The 14,023-nt window shown below is 47.6% G+C and overlaps 1 protein-coding gene across 1 annotated transcript in view; it reads right to left on the bottom strand.

Annotated features, from left to right (window-relative positions):
• Positions 1–14,023, bottom strand: part of ADAMTS16 (ADAM metallopeptidase with thrombospondin type 1 motif 16) — a 150,789-nt gene that overhangs the window by 100,315 nt on the left and 36,451 nt on the right. Inside the window, exons 4-8 of the mRNA XM_032861929.1 lie at positions 7,656–7,914; positions 4,707–4,906; positions 3,819–3,902; positions 1,549–1,708; positions 2–107 (exon numbers count right to left, since the gene is read on the bottom strand). Of these exons, the coding sequence (XP_032717820.1) occupies positions 2–107; positions 1,549–1,708; positions 3,819–3,902; positions 4,707–4,906; positions 7,656–7,914 (809 nt within the window). The remainder of the gene's footprint in view (position 1; positions 108–1,548; positions 1,709–3,818; positions 3,903–4,706; positions 4,907–7,655; positions 7,915–14,023) is intronic.

Below are 14,023 nucleotides of genomic sequence, written 5' to 3'. Positions count from 1 at the left end.
CTTGTGTCCAGACTCGTGGGCGATGGTGAAGGCCAGTCCAAGACCCGTATCTTCATTAACTGTGCAGCTGCGGTATTTACTGCACATTCCGCTTATGGGCGCAAATCCTACGGGGTGCAGAGATCCAAAGATTATAGAGCAGTGTTGTTGCGATAAAATAGAGAAAGAAGGTGTACTACACAAGCATCTTTATCTTCTGTCCTTCGGAGAAGTGTGTTTCTCATCTCCACGGGGGAAATCTGAATGGGAAACTCTTGGACAAGCACATAAAGGCTCTTTGCAAGGTTCGTGGAGGGGATCTGCTCTCCACCTGGAAAATGATTCATGGCTCTGTGTGGCATTCATGTTACATTTATAATTGGGGCAGAGTAGAAAGGGGAATTCCCTGTGCATGGAAAAGATTCTCTACCTTTAGATATAAAAATCTGTGTTCTCAGAAGCCTGAATAGGAGAGTACTGTAGTGAATGTGTGCATCAGGAGGTCCCCAAGACTAGCCCAGTCCAAGGATTCACCAGAGGGATTCATGGGACTTAGCCTTTGTTATACTCCCAGGTATAGTTCCATACACATACAGAGGAGGCAGGACAAAATCAGCAACAGGAACGCATGCACAGGGAGAGATCTGGAGGAAACCATGCAGGAGTTTCTAGAACTCTCTCCCAGTGGGCCCACAAAGGAGGAACCTCAGACGCTCAGGACCCAGGAGTTTGATCCAGAGCTAATCCCTTAGCAGCCCTGCCTAGTGTGGACCCAAACTCTAGACTCCCAGAAGGAAAGCAGACATCCTGTGGAAGCCCTACTCTCTGTACAAGCAAACAGCGTAGGCACAATGAGCCAGCTCGCCAAGCAGGGTGCTGGGAAGCCCCCTGGAGTCTGGGTCTCAGAGGCCGGCCAGGGCCCGCCTTGGAAGCAGGACTTTCCAGGAACAAGCAGCTACGATTAACCTCTATTCGACTCAGCTGTTTGACTAAGATCCCAGAAAGAAACGCAGAGTCAGGAAAAATGTCCCTGAGAGCCCTGCTAATTGCATACTGTGCTTCACACGATTTGGAAAAAAATATCAGAGTACTGCCTCCAAGATAAATCCAGCCTCATAAATATGTTAAAAAACTTGCTAGGGTTGGGGCACCTGGGTGGCTCAGCAGTTAAGTATCTGCCTTCAGCTTAGGTCTTGATTCCTTGATTGGTCCTGGGATCCATCTCTGAGTCGGGCTCCCTGCTCCATGGGGAGCCTGCTTCTCCCTCTCTCTCTGCCCCTCCCTCTTCACTTGCACCCTCTTGAATAAATAAGTAAGAATCTTTAAAAAATTGCTTTGAATGTGCATCTTGAGTGAGGGACTGCTCCTCGGGAAGTCGTCACTTTGGGTGAATAAACACACGGCTATGCTTGGCCTAAGTCCGTCCAGGGAAGCCCACCTCTGCTGGAAGCCCTGTTCAGCAGCGTCCACCGCCATGGATCTGCCCTGGGGGGCAGTTTCTCAACGTCCTGGGTCCCCGAGGGTGCACAACCCAAACACCGTCCTCAGAACTCCGAAGGAGGGTCTTACCCAAGGTGTCACATGGCTCATTCTTCCAGGAACATATGTCCAGACCCGTCAGCAAGATGGCATGGTCGTGGCGCGTGCCGTCTCTGCCCATCAACCCAGACTGCCACTGGCAGAAGCTGCTTAAGGTGTGGTCAGCGTGATGGCTTATCATGAGCCCCGGCTGTGCAAGACAGACCAACAGAGAAAACATGTCAGTAAGTCCGATCTCCACTACACAGAGGGGTCCCAATGGTCTACAAGCGGAGCTACCCATTTCACGGACTAAAATCCAAAAACTGGTACAGATTCAGGGTGGGCACTTCCTTTCGTTTCTGTGGTTCTGTATGAAGATAGCTGGGATGCAGTTAGCTGACCCCGAAGGCATTTTCAATGCCCCGAGGAGATCGAGTCCTTGTGCACGTGTGGGCTGCCATCGACGTCTTTGTAAAACACTTTGTGAACTTATGTCAGGCAACAGGACCCTTGCTATGGGATTCCACACGTGCATGAAAACACACCTAGACTGTTGATTTTGTACCCAAGCTGGGCAAGCGGGATTTCCGATTTATAAGTCTAACCATTTATCATGACAGTGTTAGACTAAGTCACTTTCCTCTAGAAGCAACACGGTTATGAGAAGGGGCAGATCAACCGGGAAAGCTCTTTTTCTAGAAAACAGACTGGAGCCAGCAGGAAACTATGCAGGACGCATCCCACCAGATGCCTATAGACCGTGTTCTAACAGAGCAACAGCGAAATGTCAGCGTGAAGGCCGCCCGCACGCCTGGGGCATTCAGAAGTGGGGGGTCAGGAACACCCCCCAGCGCCGGCTGCAATGAGTTATTTGAACTTTGCTGCTCTTTCTTCCCGTGGCTCCGTCCGAGAAAGCCAGGTTGAACGGCTCGATTCCAGGACGACTTGGGTGTAGCCCTCACGACTAGATGTCGGGTTGAAAGGTGCGTTTCTGGCCCCCTGGCGAGGTTTTCCCCTCCAGGGCTGATTTTGTCTTTGCACAAAGTCAAATGCACCTCAGCCTAATGCAAGGCCTCCACTCTGGGGCGTGCCTCACATTCCTGAGCAGGTGACTTCCAGGAACACCGCATTAATCAAAGTTAACACAGGTGTACGATCAAAAGATAACCTCGCTTATTCTTTGCAGCTTGGATGAATTCCAAGGTGAAAACGATTTAACACAAGGAATAATTAACCTGTCACCTGAGATGCCCTGCCAGTGGGGCACCCCCTGCCCAGACGCTCACTCACACAAAGACAACGAAGCTGTATCTTCTGGACCATTGGGGCTAGAAACAGGCTTGCCCCCGCAGGCCCTCACCCTGCCCAGAAAAAGACCAACACCGCAGAAGCTCCCCAACTGGACACATCTTAGACCTTCTGAGGGATCTCGGGTTTCATTTAAAAAAAAATGCTCTGTTTTGTAAACAAGAGAACCGTGGCGAATGGAAGACCTTGCTAAGATATCAGCAAGGGCGGCTCTGTCCCCAGTGCGGAGCCAGCGATGAGTGTGGGGCCAAGCAGAAGCGAGAGTCCTGCATGGCGGAGATGCCCCCGTTACCTGTGCTGCGAATGTGCGTCTACAGCCTCCCTGTGAACTGAGCACACGCCCGGGCATTTATGCAGGGACGCTGGGATGGAGGCAAGGGGATGTTTTTATCCACTGCGACCAAGATCTGGCATGATGGTGGGTTTGGATGCAATGAGAAACATAGACTTGACATTCCAGAGTCTCTATCAAAACATAGCACTGTGAGTGGAGGCGGCAGGGGTTGGTGCAGTCCGTCGTAGGAGTTAGGAAGTGACAGAGGAAAACAACAGTGCCACACGGTATGATTCTATCGTTTTTGTCTACTGGCAAAGAGCAGAAATGGCTCCTTTCCGCCTGGGAGCCTAAAAGCTCATGGTGGGGAGGGGGCTGAAGACACACTGTGCATCTCTATTTTCAACAGGCTCCCACCCATATGGTTAAGGCAGGTCTTCCATTCTATCTTCCCCTACGCCTCCTAAGAGAGAATTCCTGCCCACCTCTGCCCATTTGCACGCCCACATGCACACACGTACACACACAAGCACGCACACACAACTCAAGTCATCGTTAAAGGAACTGATAAAAGACTCATGGCATTAGACACAAAATATTACACACTTTTTGCTCCCAAGGAGGGAAACGTCAAGAATCCACAGCCAATCACACTAAGAGAAAAAAAAAAAAAAAAAGCCTCACTTTGCCTGCATTTTTCTGGGGAAAGCAGCTGTCTGTCTCAAAGACAGGTTACCTGCTCCTCCTCCAAAAGGATCAGACCTACAACCGCAATGTTGATGTTTCCTCCTATCGTCCCGTCCTTGAACAGAGCAGACACCTGAAAAAGACAGGCAGTCATGTCAGCCCCACACGTGGTGCCATTTCCCTGTTCCCCGCGTCCTGCCAGTGACGGCGGGTCTCTTGCTCTCGTGACACGGCAGTGCTGCCTTTCTTACACTGCTAGATGGACAGGTACAGACGTCGACAGTCTGCGTGGAGTAAGTGTTGAGTCCTTATCGCTGGGCAGGCGACCAGCCGGGATGCCAGCAACGACATCCACATTCAGGGTGTAGAATGCAAAGTGCGTTCACAACATCGTCATCCCAACTCGCTCTCAAACCACACTTATGTGACCTGGGATCTTGTCTTCCTTTACCTACATATCACTGGGGCACGTTTCTCATCACCCCTCCTCATCACAGCAACTGCCGATCTGGGACACAGGACGTTTTACCCGAGATGGCAGCCTACAGGGTTGTAGGCTTTTCTGACTTTGTAGATAAAATAACGCATATTCAGTATTTAAACTTTAGCATTCCTGAAGAGGTGGGCATTTCTGTATAGCCATCTAAGGTCACACATAAGCAGATTTACTGACTAAGGCGTCTCAGCATCCTCTCACAGATTTCTGGTAAATGAAGACACTGAGCCACCCAAACTGTGCCCCCGGCTCACGGAGCGGGCCGGACGGCTCCCCGCTCCTTACGGTGTTCTCTGAAGCTGTGAACACGGCCCTTTTGGCCGGGGCACAGTAAGAGCGAAGGAGTCCCCACACATATGATACTTCTCGCGTGCGAGTCGTGAAGGCTCGCACCCCATCCGGGGATTCCACATGTGGCTTCAACAAGAAGGACTCGCCTACCATGTTGAGTACGGTCAGCACATAGGTGGTGACGTTCTCGTGCCCGTGGTTCTGCATCATCTTCCTGTCGACCACCACCAGCGTCTCCACGTTCAGCTCTTTGTTCCTGTGGGACTTCAGGAGCGAGCGCTTGTGCCGCCGGCGAGGCGTGTACTCGTCCGGCAGGGCGAAGAGGTCCCCCCTGGGAGGCCTGGGCATGTCTGTGCAGCGGGTGTTCCGAGAACAAACGAAAGCAGAGTCATCACCAAACCAGCGGTGGAACTCATGATGTAGGAACCGGCTTTTCAAAACCAATGTTCACGTGTGAACCATAGACCCCTTGAGACTCTGTGATTCAGAACTCGCACCAAAGTGGAGCTTGAAATGCAAATCAAGCTCGTGCAACCTCGATGGGATGGAAGCCACCACTGTGTCTCCCTCTGTGTAGTTCTGTCCTGGTTTAAAGCAAGGAGAGGGGACTGCCGGGGTCTCGTGCTCTAGCCGCAGAAGCACAAAGTCCAGTGACCGCTGGCATAAGGATCTGCGGGCCAGGCTACTAACAAAGCAGTAGAACCAACAGTTACGATGGCACCATCTTGCCTCGTTTGCTTATTTGAACGATTTTAGTGGCCTGATTCTTCTTAAAGCTGATTCCCACGTCTGGACACATAACCAGTTTGTCTATCGTGTTACAAATGGGTTACAAACTGTGTGCCACTTCACGGCAGGGCTGAATTTCTTAGAAAGTGCCCTAAATATTTACCTCATTTAATCACAAGAAAAAATATACTCCGTCTTCTTAGAGCCATTTATAAACTGTCTGGGTGGGCACCAGGGTGGCTCAGTGGGTTAAGCCTCTGCCTTCAGCTCAGGTCATGATCCCAGGGTCCTGGGATCAAGCCCCGCATTGGGCGCTCTGCTCAGCGGGGAGCCTGCTTCCCCCTCTCCCTCTGTCTGCCTCTCTGCTTACTTGTGATCTCTCTCCCTCTCTGTCAAATAAATAAATAAAATATTAAAACAACAACAACCACAACCACAACAAAGTCTGGGCATTTACAATTGGTATGTTAACACAGCGCCGCAGGCAATCGGGTTAAGGTGTTTCTGAAAAGGTTTTCAAGTGAAAGTAGACTTCAGATCACCCACACATCTGGGTGGCACTAATTCAGAGCGACGCCAGCTCTATTCACGGACTGCGCTGCTTGAAGTCGCTATTTCATTTCACAGGTACCCACCGCTGGTGCATTTTGTCTCTTTGCTAAAATGCTCTCAAACCTGAATGAGCCCTGTGGAGGACAGTAATGACTCTGGCCACGTCATCACAGCACGCATCCTATGCCAAGGATGTCGATGCTGCTGCAGAGACACGACTGCACTCTATGCCCACTCCGGGTACAGGTGGGGCCACCGAGGCACAGGGAGGGAAGGTCACTTGCTCACAGCCCTTCCCTAGAAATGGTCAGAAATGGGGGCCCCAGCTGACTGATTGGTCCCAGAGCTGTCTGGTCATCTTCACCCTTGACTTCAAGCAAATCATTCTGCTTTCAGCGGCCCCTTTGCACAGGTGCCAAAACACACACCGAAAAATGCCCATTTTCCGACCAGAGACTCCAGTGGGAAGGTTCCTCGTATGTGTGAGCCCCACGAGCCAGGAGGCAGGCCGTCCTGCAGAGAAGTGCCAAGCCCCATAAACAACACGGAAACGTCCTTGCCCAGAGAGCGGTGGTCTCAGGAATGACAGGCTTCAGCCTGGAAGCAGCAGCGATCACTTCTGCCCGTGTGATGGCCCCCGAGCACGCACGGGATGGCCGTGCGCCCCGCAGGGAAGGGACAGAAACCTCTGGCAATCCAAACTGCACCGTGTGGGTCACTAATGTCCTCCGAGAAGCCCTTCATGGCCCTTTCCTTCTCACGTCTGATTACGACTGGCCAGCCCCTGCAGCCGTCCCCTCTCCTGCTCCCTGTCCAGGCAGCCCCAGGCAGCCGAGGCTGACACCCTCTTCTGATACCCTTTCCCCTCGCTCTCCCTGACTTTCTCGGACTCTAGGTCTCCTCCCTTTGTTCCCACCCCGTTCTTGCGGCAGCTGACTGAGCCCCTGACGTAGTCGATCTGGGTTTGAGCTTTTCCCGTGAGCGTAGCTCCTGGGTTTTGTTTACAGGTGTGCGAGTCAGTCGACACACAGGTGCTGACGGCTGTGGCGCTCGCTGCTGTGCTCTAAGTGCACAGTGATCACCGCCGTTCGCCCCAGTCCGCCCGCAACACGACCTCCTCTGTTCTAGGGCACTGGGTCCAGCGGCCAACAAAACCAGCAGGGAAGGAAGGGCTGGCAGAAGATGGGCTCACGGGGCAGAGGGTAAGTCTAACCCTTACAGTGGTGCTGGAGGGGAAGCTGAGGGACGTGAGAGAAATTGCAAAAAAAGCCTGAACTCCCATTCCGGAGCTGTGAGAGGCTCCCACGTAAGATGGGACTATCACATCGCCTCCTGCGTGTTCATACAACAAAGGACTGCCACAAAGTGCTGGTGATAAATTGTGGGTAAATTAGGTCATGCCTAGCCTGTCCTTTTGATGTGGTGAAGTAGAGAATAGAAATATGTATGGAGATAAATTACCTCGCAGAAAACTATGTGGGCTTCCATAAATCTAGACCTCAAAACGATAGAATTACTGAGCAGACCTGCCAGGTTCCTTTGAAGACAACCAGTGGATTCTGCATTTCTGGGCAGTATGTCATTTCATCTGCCCAGGGAACGGTTCTTTTAAACAAAAAACCTTCCATGATCTGTCCATCCACCGTGAAAGACGGTGCACAGTGAACACAAAGACCACAGAATCATCATGCAGACGTAGCAAAGACGGTCTGTTCATTCCACCTTGTGGAGAGACTGCTCCAAAGAGCATTTGAAACATTCCACGTGCTGACACGACGGTCCCAGGGGGAAATGCGCACAAGAATCACTTTTACGTACATTTCTTGCGCCTTCCGCAGAAATGCTGCTTTGGTGGGTGCCGGAGGTCGGAGCTGCCGTGCAGGGCTGGATTCCCCAGCTCCCGATCCCTCTCGGTCATGATGGCCTGGGCAGCACCCGGAGCCCGCACGTCTGCCGATCTCTTGTACAGTATATGGGAGGGAGACCCAGCCTGGGCAGGGTCCTGCAGTCTCCCCGCCAGGTGGGAAGGAAGTGGTTTTAGGAAGTAATCTGCTTCTTGTGTTCTTATCATGCCAGACTGGAAACAGAGGAAGAGAGAAAGTGCGGTTATACCTTCTGACCAGAGGACACCCTTCTCCCAGCATCCCTCTTTATGACCCCTCCACAAGCATGCTGTTCCCTCCAACACCTGCACTGAGGATGAGGAACGGGAAGACCCATCACTGAGCCTTCCCATCCTCCCCCGATCAGGGAGACCAGCGTGCAGATGTTCCAGGACGTGACGCCAGGAGCAGGGGGTGTCCTAATACACTAATGGGGGGACTCAGACCACGTGATGGTGGAGAAAGCTCACATACACAGGCTCTGATGTTAGCAGGGGTGCACAGGAGGTCCCACACAGGGAGAGAAGATCTCAATCCTAACAGAGTCATTTACGCAACCCCTTTCAAACTTGAATAGTTTGTGACGCTTGATATGAAAGTGTAATTTAAGATTAATCCAGAGGAAAGCACAAGAGAATTCACTGAGGATATCAGGAAAGTCTTTCTCAGCAAGGTATCATGGAAACAGGAAAAAACTAACACATAAAAACACTAAAAATGCCTGCAAAGCAAATGTGGCATAAAGAACACTTAAAAAAGAGTCTTAAAAGAGGCAACATTAAGGGACTGCTTTTTACCTTTTAGAGTGACAAGTATTTTTTTATTTTTATTTATTTATTTTTTAAGATTTTATTCATTTATTTGACAGACAGAGATCACAAGTAGGCAGAGAGGCAGGCAGAGAGAGAGGGGGAAGCTGGCTCCCTGCTGAGCAGAGAGTCCGATGTGGGGCTCGATCCTAGGACCCTGGGATCACAACCGGAGCTGAAGGCAGAGGCTTAACCCACTGAGCCACCCAGACACCCCAACAAATATTTTTTTAAGACCTAGTAATAACCACTGTTGGTTATTTCCAGTGTGACACTCTGGAAAAGTGTGCCCTGGGGCAGAGCCAGGATAGGGGCCGCCACAGCTCCCGCCATGTCCACGACTCTAAAAGTGTGATGAGTTCTCAGGATGAGCCTTCTGGAATCCTACCAGGTGTTTCTTTTAGGCACTTCTCCAGCACTGAGCAGTGCGTCTGACTGTGCACTGCAGCGTAGTGTGCGGCAGCATAGACGTACAAACAAAACAAAATAATAAAAATAAATGTTTACCAATTCATTCGGGGTAATGTTTGTTTTCAAAGTATCCATATATATTTGAAGAGTACAGAACATTTAACGAGATCAGATAATTACGTGCTCCTGATAATCATAATTAAATATTTTGCCTCAAGTTCCCGTGACTGTGGCCAACATCTTCTGGAGAAAGACTGAAATCAGGGACTGCAACTCTGTGAGGTGGGTAACCGCTCACACTCCTCCCAAGGATGAGGAAATAGAGAGGTGCAAGGATCCACTTCTGTTTCCAAGGAAACCTGGCTCGGGAGTGGAGCGTAGGGATTCCAGCACAATCAGGATAGGCTCAGAATCTGCACTTTGACCATTTTCATTGTAAGAGTTTCCAAAAGGGATTATTTTTTAAAGTGTGTAATAGTGTGAGCTCAACTGTTCCCATTTTAGAAAGCATGATCTGCACGCCCTTAGAGAACCTTCCTGCGGTAAGTAAGAGAAGTCGCTGATGGTGGTGGCAGCGGTCTTTGGGGCAAAGGCTGCATGAGGGACGAGCTTGCATCCTCCTCAGACTTTCAGACTCCTTCACGCTCTCACATCAGTAATGTCAGGGCATCGCTGGATCATGGGATTACAGACTTTTAAAACTTTTTGTAAATGTTACTCCATATTGGCATAATTGGGGAATATAATTAGTTGCTTCTGCACAGCTGTCCAGTGGCTGCTTAGAACTCTCTGGTACTGAAATACTAGTCTTACCGTCCTGCTGATTTTTCCCAAAGTCACTTTGATAGTTGACGACAATGAGCGAGACACTTAGTGACTCGCGGAGGCTGACCCATGAGACCCTGTTCTAAGTGTGCCTCTGATTTCAGAGCCTGAGTCTGACTCTCGCTCGGGGAGTGCCGTGTGTCCCTGCCCACCAGATGAAGCTCCTTGTTGGGCTGGGCCACCCCGTGTGAGTCTGAATGTCTGCACGCAGGGGCATGACAGGCTTGGGAAAACACTTCTTAGATCTCGCAACACAGAGAAACACAACTCTCAGGAACAGGAAGGTTGGGGTGGGTGAGAAGTTTTTCAGACGTTCAGAGACTAAGCATTGGCCCTGGAGTTCCTGCTGGTGGGGCAGGAGGTAAACACCGCCAGCTATCAAGGAAGCCATCAGCACCCTGGGAGGTAGACCTCCCAAGGCCCAATACCACCTGGCAGTGGGCAGGCTGAGTGCCTGGGCTTTACACCCGGCATCATGGAGGGGGAGGAGGCACCTGCCTCACAGGGCAGCCTGGGAATCTCTGTGTCCTCTATAAACTCCTGTAGGACCTCGCTTGAAAGTTCACAGTTCTATCAAGGAACAGACAAGTGTGGAAGGACGTAATGGCTACATCCACGGAGGTCTCATCCTTCCTGCATGTAAACTAACCCTGGAGTAGTGTGAGCGGTCACGGATACACTCAACCTCAGGAAGTAACATGACCCAAGAGGTTTTCCACACCTTTGAAAGTAACCAGTTCAAGTAGTAAATTAAAAAAAAAAAAATTCATTTTCACCTTAAAAAAAGTAAAACACCTTTCCTTTCCTGATATATAAACTACTCCTTGGCTTTCTAATCGCCCCTGGGAAGACCATCAGCTCCTTGAGAACGCAGAGTCGGTGTCATTCAGGTCAGGGAGCCCCCTCTGACTCAGAGAGCAGCTGATGCCCCGGCAGGCACATCCAACCCCAGCAATGCTACCTGCGTGACCTTTACTCAGCCTCTCTGGGCTGTGTTGTGCTGGAGGAAGTGGAGATAAGGCTCACTGCTTGTCCTGAGTTTGTAGCACTTAACAATGAATGTATTTTAAATGCATGACCCACAGAAGATACGCAGAAAAGATTTGCTGCACCGAAAACACTTGTGACCTCTGACAGCTGTTCCAATCCCAAAAGTGAGTCCTCCATCCCACCCCCAGCCCCACCCAGGTCAAGCCTCCATTGTGGGTGTCTGGGGCTGAGAGGACCGGATCTTCGGGTAAAAGACCTGCTGCGGCTGGAGGGCTTCCTAATCTTCATTAACAAAATAGTCAATCCCCAATTTCATTAAATGCAGAGACTATAAGAACTTATTAAGAGTGATGTTTTGATTTCCCTTACATTCAACAGATACTGAAAAATACAGAAAAAGTAACTATCATCTTGCTGCATCATTAGTTTGTAAGCTTACTTAAAAGGTTGGCTAAATCATGGAAGATTAATGTTGTCTGCTTATTAAAGCTGCTCTTTATTGAACCAAGAATATTTATTTGGACACTCATCAAATGTCCGGTGCACCTGCCCACAGTAACCACAGGGGTGTCAGCTGGGTGGATGATTAACCAGGCTTTTAGAAAAAGGCCAGTGTCCTCCAAACTTTGCAAAGGAGCTCTCCTGGGGCCTGGAACTCTCGTAGCCAGCTCTGTAAATCATTGTGCATTGGGAAATTCATCTAACACTTGTATTGCATTTGCAAGGGAGGAAAGAACACGTGCTAGGCTACGGCTGAGAAAATGCTGTTTCTCGCTCAACGAGGTATGTGAAGGAAACGTTGAGACTCTAGATCATTTTATTCACAATTCCGACTTGTTGGACTTCCACAGACAAATCAAACAGAATCAAGCCTACAACTGTATGAAAATGTAATTGACACTGAGGAGGTTTCTTCTGTTAGGAGGAAGAAAAGGAATCATCCAATAAATGATCTTGAGAAAACTGGTCAGCATTTTGGGAAAAAAACAAATCTAGATTTCCTCTTCATTCCATTCACCAAAATAATGGCCAAAAGCAGCAAAGAATCAAAAAATGAAACGATTCAATAAAATATGTTTTTGTAATTTTGGTGTAGAGTAAACACATGCAAACAGAGAACAAAATCAGGAACCTGTGAAGAAATAGATGGATAATGTTGGTTAAATTCAACATTGAGTATGGTGAAAAGTACCATGGAGTCAAATGATAAGTTAGGGGAAATTCTTCAATGCAAATGACAAAAATTAGGATCCTTAAAAACGATCCATAAATGCTAACAAAAAATGAAGAAGTAATTCAACTTAAAAAAAAAAAAAGGAGAGGAAAAGAAACAATATAGGCACATTAAAAAGATTATCCACCATGACCAGGTGGGATTCATTCCTGGGCTACAAGGATGGTTCAACATTTGCAAATCAATCAATGTGATAGAACAAATCAATAAGAGAAGAGAGAAGAAACACATGGTCCTCTCAATTGATGCAGAAAAAGCATTTGACAAAATCCAGCATCTGTTCCTGATTAAAACTCTTCAAAGTATAGGGATAGAGGGAACATTCCTGAACTTCATAAAATCTATCTATGAAAGACCTACAGCAAATATCATCCTCAATGGGAAAAAGCTTGCAGCCTTCCCGTTGAGATCAGGAACACGACAAGGATGCCCACTCTCACCACTCTTGTTCAACATAGTACTAGAAGTCCTAGCGACAGCAATCAGACAACAAAGAGAAATAAAAGGTATCCAAATTGGCAATGAAGAAGTCAAACTCTCTCTCTTCGCAGATGACACGATTCTTTATATGGAAAACCCAAAAGACTCCACCCCAAACTACTAGAACTCATACAGCAATTCAGCAACGTGGCAGGATACAAAGTCAATGTACAGAAATCAGTGGCTTTCTTATACACTAACAATGAAAATACAGAAAGGGAAATCAGAGAATCGATTCCATTTACTCTAGCACCAAGAACCATAAGATACCTGGGAATAAGCCTAACCAAAGAGGTAAAGGGACTGTACTCGAGGAACTACAGAACACTCATGAAAGAAATTGAAGAAGACACAAAAAGATGGAAGACCATTCCATGCTCTTGCATTGGAAGAATAAACATTGTTAAAATGTCAATACTGCCTAGAGCAATCTATACCTTTAATGCCATTCTGATCAAAATTCCACCGGTATTTTTCAAAGAGCTGGAGCAAATAATCCTAAAATTTGTATGGAATCAGAAGAGACCCTGAATCACTAAGGAAATATTGAAAAACAAAAATAAAACTGGTGGCATCACGTTACCTGATTTCAAAATAGGACAAAAAAAGAAAAAAAAGAGGCAAATCACAGGTGTGGAGAGGTTTATAAAAACAGTGTTTGATTTTACTTCCAATTTTTCCAGAAGATGAAAACCATAATGAGATGCAGTGTCTCCTCCATCTGACTGGGTTGCTGAAAAAGCAGTACATACCCAGCTACAACAAAGATGTGAGGAAAATTAGTAAATCATTAAAGTACTTTTGGAAAGAATTGACAGTGTCTCTCAAAATTGTAAATACATGTACTTTTGACCTAATAATTCTGAAGCTAGGAAGGTACCCCAAGAAAATTCTAAAACATAGACACCAAAGATATGGAAAATGATGTTTATCATAGTAAAAATAAATAAAATAACCCTCCAAATTAGAAATACTTAAAATGCCCCTGAAGAAAGACAGGTTTACTAAATGAAACTGTATGTATTGGAAATCAATGTCAACATTTGAAAACACACAGTTACTGATATAGAATTATATCCAGATTTATATAGTGAGAAAAATAAAGTGCAGAACTATAGTGATATTCATCAATGCTTTCTGTAAAAAAAGAAAAAAACAGTTGGTAGGTTTATATCAATATGTATCTATTTATAAAAGCTGTCCATAATATGGAATATTAGTCAACTATAAAAGAGAATTAAATCTTGCCATTTGCAACCTAGAGGGTATCATGATGAATGAAGTTAGCCAGGAAAGAAAGACAAAGATCATATGATTTCACTCATGTGGACTCTAAGAAACAAACAAGCAAAAAGAATAAAAAGTACAAACAGACCCATAAATACAGAGAACACACTGATGGTTTTGATAGAGACAGGATATGGGGTGATGGGCAAATGGGTGAAGGGGACTGGGAGATCCAGGTTTCCAGATATGGAATGAATGAGTCACAAGGATGATAGGCACAGCTTACAGAATCTGGTCACATTGTAACAGTGTTGTATGGTGACAAGT

This window comes from Lontra canadensis, unplaced genomic scaffold, assembly GCF_010015895.1.
Source record: "Lontra canadensis isolate GAN:19392208 unplaced genomic scaffold, GSC_riverotter_1.0 scaffold22, whole genome shotgun sequence".
NCBI classification, from domain to species: domain Eukaryota; kingdom Metazoa; phylum Chordata; class Mammalia; order Carnivora; family Mustelidae; genus Lontra; species Lontra canadensis.
This window is presented reverse-complemented; position numbering and strand designations above follow the sequence as displayed.